General features: G+C 57.1%; 1 protein-coding gene across 2 annotated transcripts in view; it reads left to right on the top strand.

Moving 5' to 3' along the window:
* RASSF5 (Ras association domain family member 5) overlaps positions 1 to 15,224 on the top strand; it is a 67,253-nt gene extending 52,029 nt beyond the window's left edge. For both annotated transcript variants that reach the window (XM_038586086.1, XM_038586087.1), the window contains 4 exons: positions 8,593 to 8,703; positions 10,334 to 10,631; positions 11,101 to 11,216; positions 12,793 to 15,224. In XM_038586086.1, coding sequence (XP_038442014.1) covers positions 8,593 to 8,703; positions 10,334 to 10,631; positions 11,101 to 11,216; positions 12,793 to 12,945 — 678 coding nt within the window. In that variant the 3' untranslated portion in view covers positions 12,946 to 15,224. The remainder of the gene's footprint in view (positions 1 to 8,592; positions 8,704 to 10,333; positions 10,632 to 11,100; positions 11,217 to 12,792) is intronic.
* Positions 15,225 to 16,582: the final 1,358 nt, after the last annotated feature.

Here is a 16,582-nt window from a genome sequence, read left to right on the forward strand (position 1 = left end):
GCGGCTCTGGCTGAAGGGCCTGTCAGAGAGCAAGGGGGCTCCCACGGCGAGTCAGCCCCACCAACCAGCCTCTCCTCTGCCCTGCCAGACAGCTGCCTACCGGTGCTGATGGTGGCGGCCACACTGATGGCTCTCCAGCCACTGCTAGCTCTGGACGTGCAGTGTGCTAAGCACTTCCACACGTGCAGTCTCATGTCATCTCTATGACAAATGTGTAGAGAAGGCCTTGTTGTCTGCGCTTCACAAAGAAATCTGAGTCTTGGGGAGACCGACTGGCCCACGTGCACAGACCCCTGAGGGCACACCAGCTGCTGGGCAGGGCAGTGAGGTCTAGGGGTGAGGTGCAGGAACTCTGGGTGATGACATACCATCCTCACTGAGTCATTTCAGGGACTAAATGAGATTGTGACTAGGGGGGCCTCAGCCCATTGGTGACTTATTATAATACTGAGGCACACAGTAGGGCTTGAACCCAGGTCACCACCTGCCGCTCCAGGGCCACAGGGCTCTCCCAGCCTCCTGCAGGAGAGGCGGCTCCTGGTCCTTCTCTGGTACTGACTCACCCCAGACGACCTGCCCCTGCTTGTGGGCTGAGGAGGCCACCTGCCAGAGGGAGGGACACTGAGCACAGGCTCCGGGCGATGCTGGCCTCCCGGGGAGCAGCGTCTCCCCCTTCCGTCAGGGGTTCTAAGTCAGAGGTTCCTATTTAGGACAGGCATTAGGGGAGCATCGAGGGGGCGTGTCTGCAGATGGTGGTCCTCACGCACCACGCCTGGGGCTCTGCCCCTTGACGGAGGCCTGGGGGTGCTTTCCGCGCAGGGGGCATGAGAATGGCTGTTGACAGATTTGCTAAGAGCTGAGAAAGAGGAAATGTGGCAAAGGCTCAGGGTGAATGGCTTCCGGGGTAGTTTTTGTTTTCTTTTCTTGAGTTTTGTGTCTTCGGAAGCTGTACACACCTCCTGGAGATTTGCTTTCTCCTTGTGAAAGCAAGTGGCCAGGACTGCCGTAAGTCATAGACATTACAAGTGTCCCGATACTGTCTTAAGCCAGTTACTCCCCTGCGATCACCCTAGGATGGCTGAGCGTCACCTCCACCCTCAATTCTCTGAACTAGAAGAGGAAGCAGTGATGAAAGAAAGCACCCTCTCCTAGAGGTAGACCCGCAGAGCTGCAAACACATCTCCCTTCAGGATTTCACAGAGGAAACTGAGGCTCTTGGAGGGGAAGCGACTTGCTGGAGGTCGTGGGTCATGACGGTCTTGTGTCCGTTCTGACCAGGAAACTGCAAGAGCTGAGCAGAGGTGACCGCCAGCTGAAGCCTGCGGCCCGAGCAGCCTTGCCTTGGCACCGGGCCCCCGGGGGCCGGGTCACTGGGAGGTGCTCCTGCGCCTGGCTGCAGGCCACGGCGGGGCTCTGGGCTCGGGTGCCACCCAGGTGCCTCCCTGAGGTCACCGAGAGCCCGACGGAGCCTCGCAGGGCGTCCGAAAGCAGCACAGTCATCAGACGTGATCGGGTCTGTCTCCCTCCGGGCAACGGCTAATTGGGAAGACGGGGTTAATACATGTGAAATAATAATTAAACAATAAAAGCATATACTTAGATCCAAAAGCAGCCACACAGGCGGTGAGGGCACCTCCGCGGTCCTTGTGGTGGCGGCTTTGTCAGCAGTGCAGAGGCCCACGGCCTGTGGTCGTTGGCAGCCGGCGCCCGGCGGGAATCCGAGGCTTGGGGCCGCGGGGGTCCGTCCCCGAGCCAGAGGGTGACCCTGGCCGCCCACCTGCAGCTCTTCCTCCGCCGGCTTGTTGCCTCCCCACGGGAGCCCCGAGGAGAGGAAGCCCACTCCAGGGAAGCCGCGCAGCCTTTCCTACCCGTGCGAAGCGTCCAGAAGCGAGGCCGAAGCCGGAAACGCCGAGCTGGGGTGTGCGGACACCGGGGCACGGCTGGCAGCAGGAGCGTCGCCCGCAAACCTGCACGGCCCGTCTCTGTCTGCGGAGGAAAATGCCAGGGATCGCGGGTATTAGGAGAGCAGAGCATGAGGAGATGGCCACGGGCCCGGGAGATTTCATTCGCGACGCCGAGGAGATGGCAGGAGGGGACACGGGGCTCTGGATCCTAAGCGCAGGCGCAGACTGCTGCCGGGGGCCGGGGCCGGGGCCGGGGCCGGGGGCCGAGAGCGGGTCCTACTGGGACACAGCCAGGCTCCCCGCGCTGCTCTGTGCTAGGCGGCGGAGCTGCGGAGTTGCCACAAAGATAGGGCCAGCAAAGCCCCAGATGTTTATTACCTGGCCCTTGACAGAACAAGTTTGCCAGGGACGCCTGGGTGGCTCAGCGGTTGAGTGTCTGCCTTCGGCCCAGGACGTGATCCTGGAGTCCAGGGATCGAGTCCCGCATCGGGCTCCTGCACGGAGCCGGCTTCTCCCTCTGCCTGGGTCTCTGCCTCTCTGTCTGCGTCTCTCACGAATAAATAAATAAAATCTTTTAAAAAAAGAAGAAGAAAGTTTGCCGACCACTGGTATAGAGGAATGAACAGACTCTGTGGCCTGGTGGCCAATCCTGAGTAAGCGCTCAAGGAAAGTGAGAAATGGGATTGGCCCATAGGGGTAGGGATGGTTATTACCTGGGATGGTAGTAACAGTATGTGCCTTTGGATGGTTGATAATTTCCAGAATGTTTTGGCACGCATGACCTCGTTGGGTCGTACCTCTGCGTGAATCCTACTAGGCAACCAAGGATTTGTATTTCAGATTGACAGATGAGACCGAGAACAGAGACTGAGGCTTGAGGTTATCGGATTTCCTCAAGATCACTTAGTTAGTGATGGGGGTCAGAACCCAAACAAGCTTATGTTCACCCCACAGGCATTTCCTGAGCCTCTACTTGTTCCAAGCTGCAGCGAGGCTCTGGGGTGCCAGAGCACCAGGTGCAGGTGCTTCTCTCACGGAACTCAGTCTACACTGAAATCCAAGTCTCACTGCACTGGAATTCCTAGGAAAAACTGAGATCTTTCCCCTGACCCCCTGTAGGCAATGGGGAGCCATTGAATGTTCTTGAGCAAGTATGTGTTGTCGGCTTCATCCTTGGTGCCACTGGGCATAAGAAGAAATAGAAGTATGGTATAAGTCATTAAAATTCACTCTGGTTGGGAAGACAGCTCATGATAGTCTACTTGGAGGTTGCTATAGGTAGATGCATGTGCCAGACAGTGCTAGCTTTAGACATGTGTTAGCTTTAACCTTGCTGGGGCTCAGTTTCCTCATCTGTGAAATGGGCATTCACGTGAATTTGTGGTGAGGATGGCGTGAACGGATCCATGCTAACGAGCAGGACGGTGCCTGGCACAAAGGTAGCCAGCACATAATAACAGGGATCACCATCACCATCATTCAGGGCAGGAGTAGCCAGAGAGGGCTGGACAGAGTAAAGGACCTCAGGTGGCCAGATGGCAGCCATATGATGAAGGAAGAAGAGGCTGAGAAGTTTCAGAAGAAGGAGAGTAAAATGTTTAGCAAAGGTGAGGTGTGTGTGGTTCAGGTGGAAAGAGAATGGGCACGGAGGTGTCTGACATATCAGAGTGTATCGTTTGCTTCTCCTCAACGAACTCCTCACCCTGAGGCTCCCTGCACCGCTGGGGCTTTCAAGGGCTACCCTGTGTCTACCTGGGGATACTAGAAGCCACAGGATTCATTCAGAGCCTCTTCTTCCCCCGTGACCAAAATTAGGACATGTGTCATTGATTAGAACACAGAATATTTTTTTTAAAGATTTTATTTATTTATTCATGATAGACATAGAAAGGGGGGGGGGAGCAGAGACACAGGTGGAAGGAGAAGCAGGCTCCATGCCGGGAGCCTGATGTGGGACTCAATCCCAGGGCTCCAGGATCACGCCCTGGGCCAAAGGCAGGCGCTAAACCGCTGAGCCACCCAGGGATCCCCTAGAACACAGAATTTACCCATGTTTGGGTTCCTTCTTAAAACAAAATAAAGTGAGACTCAACAGGGGGTAAATCTGCTCTGAGATAGGCCCCAAAATACAAGGGATGGTCCTCTTAATTTTGTTGTTAAGGATATATATTTTTTAAATTAATGAATTGAGAGAGAGAGAGAGCATGAGTGGGGGTAGGGACAGAGAGAGAGAGAGAATCTCAAGCAAGACTCTGAGCTGAGCACAGTACCCAACATGGGGCTCAACTCGGGGCTTGATGCCACCACCCTGAGGTTGACCTGAGCCGAAATCAGCAGTCAGATGCTTACCCAACTCAGCTACCCCAGGTACCCCAGGGATATTTTTTTTTCCCCAGGGATATTTTTAATAGAAAAGTTTGGGGATCCCTGGGTGGCGCAGCAGTTTGGCACCTACCTTTGGCCCAGGGCGCGATCCTGGAGACCCGGGATCGAGTCCCACATCAGGCTCCGGGTGCATGGAGCCTGCTTCTCCCTCTGCCTGTGTCTCTGCCTCTCTCTCTCTCTCTGTGACTATCATAAGTAAATAAAAATTAAAAAAAAAAAAAAAAGTTTGAGGCTCACTCTCAGGAGAGCATCTGTTTGGACTGGATTCCCAGCACTAGCCTCTTCACGTGGCTGTACCCCAATACCCTTGAGCAGCTGAGAGGCAACACAGCCCTTTCCATGGCTCAGGGTATGGGAGCACAAACCTACTTTTCCCCAGTGCCCTGGAAGCGCCAGCTGTATTGGGAACAGCTAAACCATCTGCCACCAGCGCCAGGGGCTTAATCATAGCAGATGAATTCCATGCCAGATGCACCGAGATGCACAAACCCCCTCCGAGAGACACCTCACAGGCCATTGCCGGTATTTGTGAAATCCTAACAGAGTGAGTTCCCCATTCTGTCTCCATCTTGGGCCACCCCAGGAGACAAAACTCTATCTGCCTGGTCTCTTGCTTTGTATCCATGGGTGGAAACAAATCTTTCACTTTGAGGACTTGAGAATCTGACAGGTGAATACAAATTGAGGCCTTTGCCTTACGCTGTGAAGATTACTATATTCTTATTGCTCTTGTTCACACAGCAGATACTTGCGTCTTAGGTACACCTTGGGGTACAGAATATCTGTGGGTGCCAGAGCATTAATTCTGCTGCTGGATGGGGACCCTTGGCATCTGAAATTTCCTGCAAGGGGTCTATATCTGTTCTTCTCAAACACTGCTGCCTGTTAGAATGAACTGGACGTTTAAAAAAAAGAATGCCTATGCCTAGGCTGTACGCCAGACTGTAAATCAGGATCTCCAAGATGCAGCCCAAGCAGTGTTTCTAAGAGATTCCTCTACATGAGTCCGTGTGTAGCCAAGTTTAAGAACCACTGGCCTAGATTCCGCACCATCCCTGGGCGGGCAGAGGATTAGCAGGCTCTCGTGACTGGGGCTGGCTGCGATCGCTGGCCTACTTTGGCAGGTGATTCATTCAGTCTGTGGGGTGGACCTCGTCCGCCTGTTGTGGTGTGGGCAGCAGCCAGGCCGGCCCTGGGTGCTGACATTCCAGGCTGTGGGACTCCACGTGTTGGCCTCACGGGCGCCTGGCACTCCCAGATGGGTGGTGAGATCAGGATAGCTGCCTTGTGCGTCAGTTCTGGAAGGGGTGGCCGAGGATGCTTGCGTCACTTCCGTAGGTTTGTGGTGGGCAGGGGAGGTGGGGGATGGGTGCTGAAGGAAGGGGAACAGGAAGAAGAAACCTTTCGTTATGGCAGCTCTGACTCTTGCTGTATACAAACCCGGGCCTGGAATAACTGACTTTTGAAAGCCATGACCCAGCTGCCTTTTCTTCCAGGGAAATGGCTGTGGCTCACTTGGAGACTGTGAGAGGAGATCTTCCAGAAGCTCCTAGAGTTTCCTTTCTCTCATTTAACTCTTTTTTTTTTTTTTTTTTGTAGACGAATAGGAGAAAGCTGTAAACTTCCGGGGAGAGGCGGGCCTGTGTGCTTGAGTTGGATAGAGTGGAGCACGTGAGAGTGACCAGGTGACTGGTCTTTCTGACTGGAAGCTCCCAGGGGTGAGCTGTGGCCAGGCACATCTGGTCCCACGGAAACGCACCCGGTTGTGTGGAGGGTTGGGAGGGTTTCCAGGGAAGTAGGTGTCTCCGGGAACTCTGTGGGGATGGACAAGGAAGGAGGAGCTCCATTTGAGGATCCCCGGATTAAGGAATTGCCAGTGGGTAGAGATGCTCTCTGAGGGTCACATCAGTTGCTGCTTACCTCAAGCAAACAGGAGCACACCCTGGGGCGTGCCTCCCCTTGGGTGGTCTTGGATGGGATCGAGGTCCAGTTCCACGAGTGGCCACGTAGGTCCAGGGTGGGTCCTGCATCCTGGCAGCTGCATCCCACTTGAGAGATTAGAAAAGCCTCCCCTTGGCATCTTTGCAGGTGACATGGTGCCCCTGGGGCCTGAGTCCTCTGGGGCCTAGCCCACTGATCAGAGACACCTTGGACGAGTGTTTCACAGGCCTTGGTCTGGCAGCTGCACACCTCAGCCCCGAGGCGTGGAATTTCAGTGATCATGACGGGAGCGGCGGGAAGGGCCGTCCTAGAGTGGCCATGGGGTGCATCGAGAAGACGTGGGCTCCAGACGTGGATGGACCCTGTTCCGGGCCCTGCTCAGATGCTTACTGGCAGTGGGACCACGAGTGTGTTCCTTAACCTGTCTAGGCCTCAGCCTTGAAATCTGTGAAATGGGAGCGACGTAGGTGGTACGTGAGGGGGGAATGTGAAAGGATGCAGCACAGCGCTGGTGCCGTCAGGAGCCCCGCAGAAGAGGACGGGGGGATGCGGGCAGGCCAAGCAAGATGCTGTGATGGAAAGGGGTGTCGGCTCATCTCCATGCCCGGCAGCGGTGTGGGGGGGCGGCCATCCCAGCTCCCCGTGCCAGCACCCTGCTGGGGGTGCCCTGTCTCCACAGCCCGCTTGCAGGAGGGAGGCCTGCGGGGCAGGCTCCGGCGGGGGCGCCTGTGCAGTCCCCCAGCTAGGCCGCACCCCTGCAGGGACAACCCGGGCGCTTCGCCTCTCTGGGTCTGTTTGCTCGTCTGCCAAAGGAGAATCCTGACCCGCCCCGAGTCGGCTAGATTTCTAAAATCAGGTGAAAAAAAATAAATAAATAAATAAAATAAAATAAAATCAGGTGAATTCTGGGTGGGTTTTTACCAACCCGTTTGTTTTCCCAAACTATGGCTCCCGCCTCCTGGCCTTACACGGACAGCATGAGGACAAAACTGGGAAGGTGGGTGGTGGTGAGGTGGGGAGAGATGCGGGAAATTGACTGAGGGACAGAGTGGCTCAGGTCCCCGGATTCGCCCCACAGCGTGGGGAACTTTGACCCCCATCAAAGCCTCAGCGTCCTTCCCCTTCCCTGGGGCGGGGCCGGGGGGCAGCAGGCCAAGCCCTGGGATTTCCTGTAGGTCTGCGCCTACTGACTTAGGGCTTTAGGCGAGTTGCTGAGCTCCTCTGAGCCTGGGTCATCTCACCTGAAAACGTCGGTACTAAACTCCATCTCACGGAGTTTTGGTTCGTGCGGATTAAAAGAGACGGGGCGGGGAATGCCTGCGTGGCTCAGTGGTTAGCGCCGCCTTCAGCTCAGGGTGTGATCCCGGGATCCCGGGATCCCGGGATCGAGTCCCACGTCGGGCTCCCTGCAGGGAGCCTGCTTCTCCCTCTGCCTGTGTCTCTGCCTTTCTTTCTGTGTGTCTCTCATGAATAAAATTTTTAAAAAAATTTAAAAGACTGGGCCTGCCAAGTTCTTGGCACAGAGGTTTATTGTCCCCACGACCCCGGGGGAGGAGGCGGATTCTCTCAATTATTGCGGAAGGACAGCCCCCTGTCCCGTTTGACAGATATATATAGTTGACCCCCGTCAACTCGGGGGTTGGAGGCGCTGACCCCCCCTCCCCGCACCAGTCAATAATCTGAGCATAACTCCTGACAACCGTCCCCCAAGCTTAACCGACCCTGGAGACCTTACTGATGACACGAACAGTCAGTTAACACAGGTTTGCATATCACACGTGCCATCCCCGCATCCTTACCCTAAAGGCGGCCAGGGAGGAGAGAAGGTTATTAAGAAACCCCAAAGGAAGAGGCCTGGGGGGCTCCGTGGGTGGAGCGTCTGAGGCTTGATCTCCACTCAGGTCAGGACCTGGGTGGGGGATCAGCCCGCCGGGCCCCCCGGCTGTTCAGTCTCCAGAAGGCCGACCCTGCCTCAGTTTCCCTGCACCTCCCCGTAGCATCTAAATGCAATTTTTCCCCGGTGACCCTCGGTAAGCAAATGCTGTTTTGCTGATTCACCAAATTTGTAGCCACTGACCGGGTGCTGGACACGTTCATGTTAGTCTCACAGCAAGCCTGAGCGGGGCCTGTCCCCATCCCCCAGGGCCAGCGTGGGGACCCCTGTGCCTTGCCTAGGCGCCCCGGGGCCACCCCTACGATTTCACCTCTGCTGGTTCCCAGCCTCAGCCCAGGAAATAAGTTTTCACCCCGCGGGGCAGGTGCTCCCTTCTTCTGGGTCAGGGGCTGCTCTGGGAGGGCGAGGTCCTCCCCTTTCTCATCCAGAGAACCCCCACACCCGCTCTCACTTCTGTGTCTGTTCCAGAACATCTGTAAAGTGGCGGAGGAGCCGCAGCGCCCGCCCACACTGCAGGAGCTCAGGCAGAGGATCGACAGCTACAACAGCCGCGAGGCCAACTGCCTGGGCATGAAGCTGGTGCGCACCCCCCCCCACCCCATCCCCCTGGGTGCCGGGCCTGCCCCCCCCCCCCGGTCCCTCTGGGTGCCGGGCCTGCTCCCCCCACCCCTGCCCTCCCCAACCCCCCGTCCCCCATGGGTGACCGGGCCTGACCCTCCCCCCCCCGCCTCGTCCACCTGGGTGCCGGGCCTGCCCCCCCCACACCCAGTTTTCCCCCCTGCGCGCTGCCAGGCCTGCCCCTACCCCCGCGTCCCCCTGGTGCCCGGGCCTGCCCCCCACACCCCCATGCCTCCCTGGGTGCCGGGCCTGCCCCCCCCCCCGCCCCATCCTCCTGGGTTGCCGGGCCTGCCCCCTCCCCCTGTCCTCCTGGGTGCCGGGCTGCCCCCCACCCCATCCCCCTGGGTGCTGGGCCTGCCCCCCCACCTCCCGTCCCCCTGGGTGCCAGGCCTGCCCCTCCCCCCATCCCATGGGTGCCAGGGCCTGCCCCTTCACCCTTCCTCCTGGGTGCGGGACTGCCCCCCCCACCCCATCCTCCTGGGGTGCCGGGCCTGCCCCCCCACCCCGTCCCCCTGGGTGCCCGGGCCTGCCCCCCCCCCGCCCCTTCCTTCCTGGGTGCCGGGCCTGCCCCCCCCCCCCCGTCCCCCTGGGTGCCAGGCCTGCCCCTCCCCCCATCCTCCTGGGTGCCAGGCCTGCCCCCCCCCCTGACCCCCCCCCCCGCGGCCCCGGTCCCCTGGGTGCTCTGCCTGCCCCCGGGTGCCCCTCTGGGCCCCTCCCCTTCCTCCGGCCGCGGGGGCCTGCGCGGGGCTGGCGCCTGGGGCGGGGCGGGGTGGGGGTCCCGGGCGGTGCTGCAGGGAAGCAGGACGCGCCCTAGAGGGAGACCTTCCCCCTTTCCGCTCCGGGGAAACTTCCTTAATTTCCCGCGCTCCAGGGTCGAACAGACACGTGGCGCCCCTGTCGGAGCCGCAGCCGGAGCCGTGGCGGGCTCGGTCCCTGGTGCTGCGCGGGGGCCAGGCAGGGGGCTCGCAGGGGGCTCGCAGCCCGGTACCCCCCCTCCCCCCCCCCCCCCCCCCCCCCCCGGGCCTGCCCTCCTGGGGCGGGTGCGTGGGGAGCCCGAGGGGGGAGGCGCGGGCTGCCCGGCTGGGGGGGGGCTGCCCCCTGCTGGCGGCCGCTCGCAGCGGCTCTCGGGGACCCCAGGGCTTGGGAGGAGATGGAGGAGGAGGTCAGCGGGCCGGTTCCTCGAGGACCTCGTTACGGAGCCCTCCTGCGCCTCCCGGGGCTCGAGGGCCAGCTGGGAGCCCTGCAGACGCTGCGCCCTGGGGGTGAGGGCAGGGAGCCTGGGCCGCGGGAAGGAAAGCCACAGCAGCTCCCCATCCTCTCTGGTTGCTGCCTACTCGAGCCTTCTCCGGGCCCAGCGCGGGCAGGTGGGGGGGCGGTGTCTCTTCTGCAGCACCCCCAGGTCAGCAGAGACAGTAAGGAACTCGGGGAGACAGGAGGGGGGCGGACCGGATGGCCCAGCTATTAGGAAAGGCCTCTGCAACACCCCTTCCCGGCACCCCCTCGCCCCCGACCTGGGGCAGTGGCCCAGAGTGGCGGGTGGGATGTGCAAGGTTGACCTGAGCTGACCCACGTGACATCCCCTGCCCCGCAGAGTGAAGACGGCACCTACACAGGTTTCATCAAAGTGCATTTGAAACTTCGGCGGCCGGTGACCGTGCCCGCAGGGATCCGGCCCCAGTCCATCTATGATGCCATCAAGGAAGTGAACCTGGCGGCCACCACCGACAAGCGGACGTCCTTCTACCTTCCGCTCGATGCCATCAAGCAGCTGCACATCAGCAGCACCACCACAGTCAGCGAGGTCATCCAGGGGCTGCTCAAGAAGTTCATGGTTGTGGACAATCCCCAGAAGTTTGCACTTTTTAAGCGGATACACAAGGACGGGCAAGGTATGAGAGGGCGAGCTCCCCGTGAGAAACCACCTGACCCGCTAGAGCCCTGCCACACCCGGCTGGGGGGACTGGGCTTTCCCTGGACGCCACGGGCCAGCCACGCGGAAGGGCCACACCGGCAGCCCGAGCAGAGAGCTTGACGGGAGCTCAGGCTTGCTCTCCGTGCTTTTCATTTTATATATGACGGCCGGGACACCATGCCCTGGGCTCTCCCTTCCTAACCCGTGGAGTGGGAGAGAAGCCGCCCGCCACTCCTCCTGTCTTGTGGGCGTGATGTGAATGGAAACACGCTTCAAACTCTTGAGTAGACACCAAAGATAAAAGGTCAGGTTCATTTCATTAGGTTGAAAGGATGGCTACTTGCGGTCATGACCACCCCACGTCTGCCTTTTCCGGGCCTGTCCCACCATCCCTGCCCCTCTCTTCCAACATGAGCCTCCAGCTCCCTCCCTCTCTTGGTTTGCAGTGCTCTTCCAGAAACTTTCTGTAGCTGATTGCCCTCTCTACCTGCGCTTGCTTGCTGGGCCTGACAATGACGTCCTCAGCTTCGTGCTCAAGGAGAACGAAACTGGAGAGGTGGAGGTAGGTCTGGGCCCTGGTGCTAGTGGCACGAACCAGTCCTCGGGGCGCCCTGGGCAGGTGCAGGTGGCTGTTGTCCTCACCCCCAGTGTTGGTGGGGGCCGTGCAGCGGCGATGGAGGCAGCTGGGAATATGGCCTGGGAGAGTCAGTCGAGCCCGGGTAAGGGCTGGGCCTTGGAGGTTTAGTGTCTGAAGCCAGGACAGTAAGCGTCCTGGGGGAGCAAGTCAGGGCCAGTGTCTGGCAAGGCCGATGCAGAGAAAAGATTTCGTGTGCTTTTCTCCTGACACCAGGGTGGAGGGGAACCGAGAAACGCCTGTGTTCAGGCCCAGGGGGTTTTTGCTCCAGGATGGCCTGAGGCCCGGCAAGCTTGGGTTCTGGGCTCCGCTGGATATAGAGGTTCTTGAGCCATTTGTCTTTTCCTTCTTCCTGGTTCTTAAAAACTGGCCTCCTTCCTCAAAGGGGAGCTAATCAGAGTCCAGTCTGGCCGCACAAAGTTGCGTGGAATCAGGGGGGTGATCTCCGTGGCCGGGGATACTTGTGAGTTGGGAGTCAAGACAGTCGAGTGGCCGAGGGCAGCGTGTGTCACGCTGTGTTCACTGGAAGCCTAGGGTTTGGGGGACTGTGGGGATGAGGCAGGTTTGGGCTCCGTCCCTTCTCCCCACGTCAGTCAGGCAGCTCTGCTTCCATCTGACTTATACATTGGAACGCAGAAGGTTTTGTCTGAAAAAGGTGCCCTGTGAAAATGTTTGAACACTGCTGGCCCGTGCAAAGCTCATGGGCCTGGGAGTTTAGAGATCGGGCTCGAATTCTCGAGCTGCCACAGGCTCTGTACCTGTAGCTGTACTACCTTCCCTCTGCGGACGCCAGTCTTCTCAGTTACGCAATGTGGGGGTTAAACTAGATAAACCTCAATATTCTTTTGTGCTCAGAAGAGCTTAGGAGTCAAAACCCCTGACTCCGCAGGGTGGTGGGCTCTGCTCCTGTGTCAGCCTGAGAGGCGTCAGACTTGCCTGCTGTCCTGAGAGACCAGGTCCCACTGGGGCAGACCTGGGCCAGCCGGGCTCTCCAGAGCTTTCCAGGTTCTGTGATCTCATTTCCTGCTCTGCCAGCTAAGGGAGGCGGGGACCCTGAATTCTGTGGCAGATGAGCAAACAGGACAGAAGGGTGCAGTGGTGTGCTCAAGGTCATGCGCTGGAGCTGGGCTGAAACCCGGTGTCTGGAGGCCTGTTAACGGCCTGTCGCTTGGCACCCCAAAGCAGCCAGCGAGCCAGCCAGCCGGGGCCCCGGCACCTCCAGCACCACTGCCCAGACCGCAGCTGCCAGAGAAAATATAAGATCATTGACTCTCCGGATCGAACACCGCTCATGGGCTGGTACCTCTGGGTCATGAGATGTCAGGATTTGAAGTGTGGTTGCTGCTCAATGCAGGAAACCCAAGCTTTATCCGCTGCACTTGCCTGTTGGGTAGCAAACCCTGTGTCAACCATGTGCAGGTGGAGGTGGTGGGGCCCCTCACGTCGTGCGGCTTCTGACCAGTCTCCTGTCCTGTCTCTCCCCCGTCTTCCTTGTGCCTCGCAGTGGGATGCCTTCTCCATCCCCGAGCTCCAGAACTTCCTAACAATCCTGGAAAAGGAGGAGCAGGACAAAATCCAGCAAGTGCAGAAGAAGTATGACAAGTTTAGGCAGAAACTGGAGGAGGCCTTAAGAGAGTCCCAGGGCAAACCTGGCTAACCGGTCCTGCTTCCTCTTCTCCTGGTGCCCGCGGTTTTATTTTTATTATTAATTATTATTTTGCAACAGACACTTTTTCTCAGGACCCCTCTGGTGGGTGCCTCTATGCCCACCCGGCAGTTCCAGATGTGGCACGAAATCTCTGAGGGACACGTGTGCGTGCGGGCCGGGCCCTGCCTGCCACACGCTGCCAAGGAGCAGGATCGGGGCGGGGTGGAAAGAGGAGCCCGGGGCCTCGGCAACCTGGGAGCCCTTCATAAGCCAACCAGCTGCCTCTCTCGTCACCAAACTGGAACCGTTCGCACCGGCCGGCAAAGGAAAGAAGGAAGGTTTTAGAGCTGTATGTTCTTTCTCCGCCTTTCATTCTTCTTCGGTTTCTCTTATTTGCCACCCATAGACCTTTATTTATGAGTCAAAAATTGTAGCATATCCCTTTAGTGGGTCTGAGCTATGCCCCGGAAAGCAGGATGATGCTCGTGAGAGCACTGTCCCTCACTGTCCCCAGGTGCCCGTTCATGCTCAAGGGAGGGTCCCAAAGCCACTGGACCCAGCTGCTCAGGTAGGGAGCACCAAAGCTGAGGTTGGCTCAGAGAATTCCCGAGAAGCTGCAGCCTGCCCTCACCCTCATCGCTCGAGAGTCTGTGCCCATGTGAACCCAAAGGCATACAGATGTGTGCGTGTGTGATGCTTCATCACGTCTTTGTCAACAAGTGTTTGTTTTTAAGTTACAACTTGGAGTTTCACGTTGCCATCGTGTTTCCACCAAAGGGAAACCAGCCATTTACCATTTTCAATGTCTCCTGCTGGGCATGGAAATCAGGCAGTTAGGCAGAGCCGAAAAGCTCTGCAGAGAAATGTGGCCACCTTGTCTTCAGCCTCCCCCAGCTCGAGAGCCAGGGAGGGCCTGGCTGCCCTGCTCTCCTGCTTGGCCTTGGGCACTGCTTCCTCCCACAAGGACTCTGGGGACTCCAGGTGCTGCCGGAGGAGCTGCCTTCATTACAGACGGGGGACCTCCCAGCTCGGGACCTCCCAGCTCAGGCCAACGTGGAGTCCTTTGTGTTCTGAAGCTCGGCCAGCCCGTGGCGTGGCACTGCGCGCAGGGAGCCTGTGGGCTGGCCTCCCGCTGACCTCAGTGCCTTTGTTTTCAGAGAGAAACAGGAGCAGGGCGCCCTTGCTTGACGCTCTGCCCCGCACTTGCTCCTGCCAGGAAGCGGACCATGGTGGTGTGGGAGGCAAGGCCGGGAGAGCCCTTCTTCCGCGAGGGGCAAGAGTCACAGACCTCCTTCCCATCTAAGGTCCTGAGCTTTTGACTCCCAATAAGTGATGTCAAACCACATGGAAAGGGTGATTAGATCCCCAGCCTACATCTGCATGGGCTCCTTGTTCAGGTGCAAACTTAAACTAGCCAAACAACTGAAGCAAGTAGCCGGGACTGCAAAGACACTCCAACCCAGAGGGAGGACTTTGAACTTTCAGAGCAGGGCCGGTTTTCCAGTCCAGCCTCTGAGACATCAGTTCTTTGCTGTCCTCTGCCTCCCCAGGTCCTTCTTGGGTTGGCTGGGTTGAGCCCCGGCTTCATTGTATAACCTCAGAAGTCCCCTCCCTGACTCTTGCTGTGTGTCCACGCGGCCCCGATGGCAGAAGGAATGCTGATGCCACGTCAGACAAACTGTGTGCAGTCTTCAGAGCTGCAAAAGCAGGACAAGCTCGCAGCTGAACAAGATTTTTTAGACCCCCTTAAAACCCTGCTTATCTGCCATCTCATGCTCAGCCTTCTTGCTTCCCTCCCTTAAAAACAAAAAAACCTCTCACCCTTGCTGTATATTAAAGGGAGCGGGTTGAGAGTCCTTTTTCCTTCCTGCTGCATGTCCTTAACATGAGTGGAAGGCACAGCTCCTGCTGCAGCCGCTGTGAATGCTGCTGAGATCCTCCCTCTGACGGGGGCGGCAATTTTATTTTTGAGAAGGAAAAAAAAAGTCATGTACATATATACATAAAGGCATATAGCTATATATAAAGAGATAGGGGTGTTTATGAAACAAGGGAGTTACGGGAAAATTCTAACTTTATCTGAAGCACGGTTACACCCAGAACCTGAGGCCCGAGCCTCGGCAAACAGTCTGGATAAAGTATCCCTTCCCCCAGAGGTGGGTATCACTGCTGGTAGTGCCTTCTATCCTTGTGTTGCCCCTTGTGTGTATGTTTGAGGATATTTTCTTTTTAAATGTCTTTCTTATCTGGGTTTTAAAAAAGATAATAAAAGCTTGTTGCAAAAATGATTCAGACTGGAGACATCTTCTTTGCCCTTCACCATGTCCTGGAAATGGGGAGCTGGGAGAGAGGGTGAGAACAGAGAAGACCACGTACTTCTGGGCACAGATTTTCTTTTGCCAGTGAACAGGAATGAAGGCTGCTGTTCCAATCTTGAGAACACAGTCCACGTGCATGGGCTGGAGGGTGCTGCCCTGGTGCCCGGCTGCTGTGCATCCCCACAGAGCAGGAGAGGAAAGGGGAGGTGTTCTAGATCCTGAGTGAGAAGAGAGGAGGGGCTGGCTTCCTCGAGTTAGGGATGTTGAAGCATTAGGACAGACTACTGACGAGGACGAGGAGTCTCCTATTTCTGGAATTATTTAAAAATAAGGCAATTAGGATGCATCTCTGCAAGTTTCATAACATCTTCCCTCAAGGAGGAAGGCTAGATGAGGGGAGTAAAACAGTCCTTTCCCATCAGCATTATCTAATTCCCATCAGAGGAACAGCTCCATCATCACGAAAATAACCACATAAGGTTATTAAAGAAATTCCTGCCTGCCTCCCAGTAGCGACCATACTTCATAAGCACTGAGGAAGGGCCTTTCGGGCCCCAGGGGATGCTCAGTGTGGCCAGCTCGCTCCCTACCTTCCTGGTGGAGAGAACATCCGATAGACATTCCTAAAAGTACCCGAGAATGGGGGACATCTGTAACATTTGTTTGCCTAGACCTCCAAGAAAGTGGTCTTTTAACAACTTTGCCAAAACCCAGACATGAACCGATTTCTGCTTTTCACTGAAACTCATTTGGTAACAGGATGGGATTAAGTTCAAAGTTAGGAATTTGACTTTGAAACAGACTGTTCGGTTTAGCACAGAGAAAAAATAAATCCATTTGACAGTCTAACCTTTCCCAGCCTTCTTACATGCCCCTAAGGTGTTCCCCAGGAGAAGGAAGGTGAGTCAGCACAAATGGGTCATTGTTACTGGAAAAACCATTGAAAGTACAGTTCCTGACAGCACGGTCATAGCAGAGTTGGTCATAGCAGAACTCTGCGCTAAACCACAGGCAGGAGTGGACACGGAGTTTTAGGCCTGCCCTCGCTGTTTACTGGCTTTGTGTCTGTAACAAGAGTTCAACACGGTGGGACACACCCTCTCTCAGCCTCCCATCCCATCAAGATTGTGCAAGGAAAGTCATGCTTGTGAGAGAACCTGCTACTGCATTCACAGAAGGACCATATTCCACTACCACTGTATATAACATAGTCCCTCAGATCAAACTGTCCAAAGGTTCTGTTGTCATAGAACCTTGTTTGGATTGGTAATTTCAAAAAAAAAAAAAAAAAAAATCCTTTCCTCAGTTCCATAGGCTGATGCTGGCAG

Source organism: Canis lupus, chromosome 38 (assembly GCF_011100685.1).
Source record: "Canis lupus familiaris isolate Mischka breed German Shepherd chromosome 38, alternate assembly UU_Cfam_GSD_1.0, whole genome shotgun sequence".
NCBI lineage: Eukaryota > Metazoa > Chordata > Mammalia > Carnivora > Canidae > Canis > Canis lupus.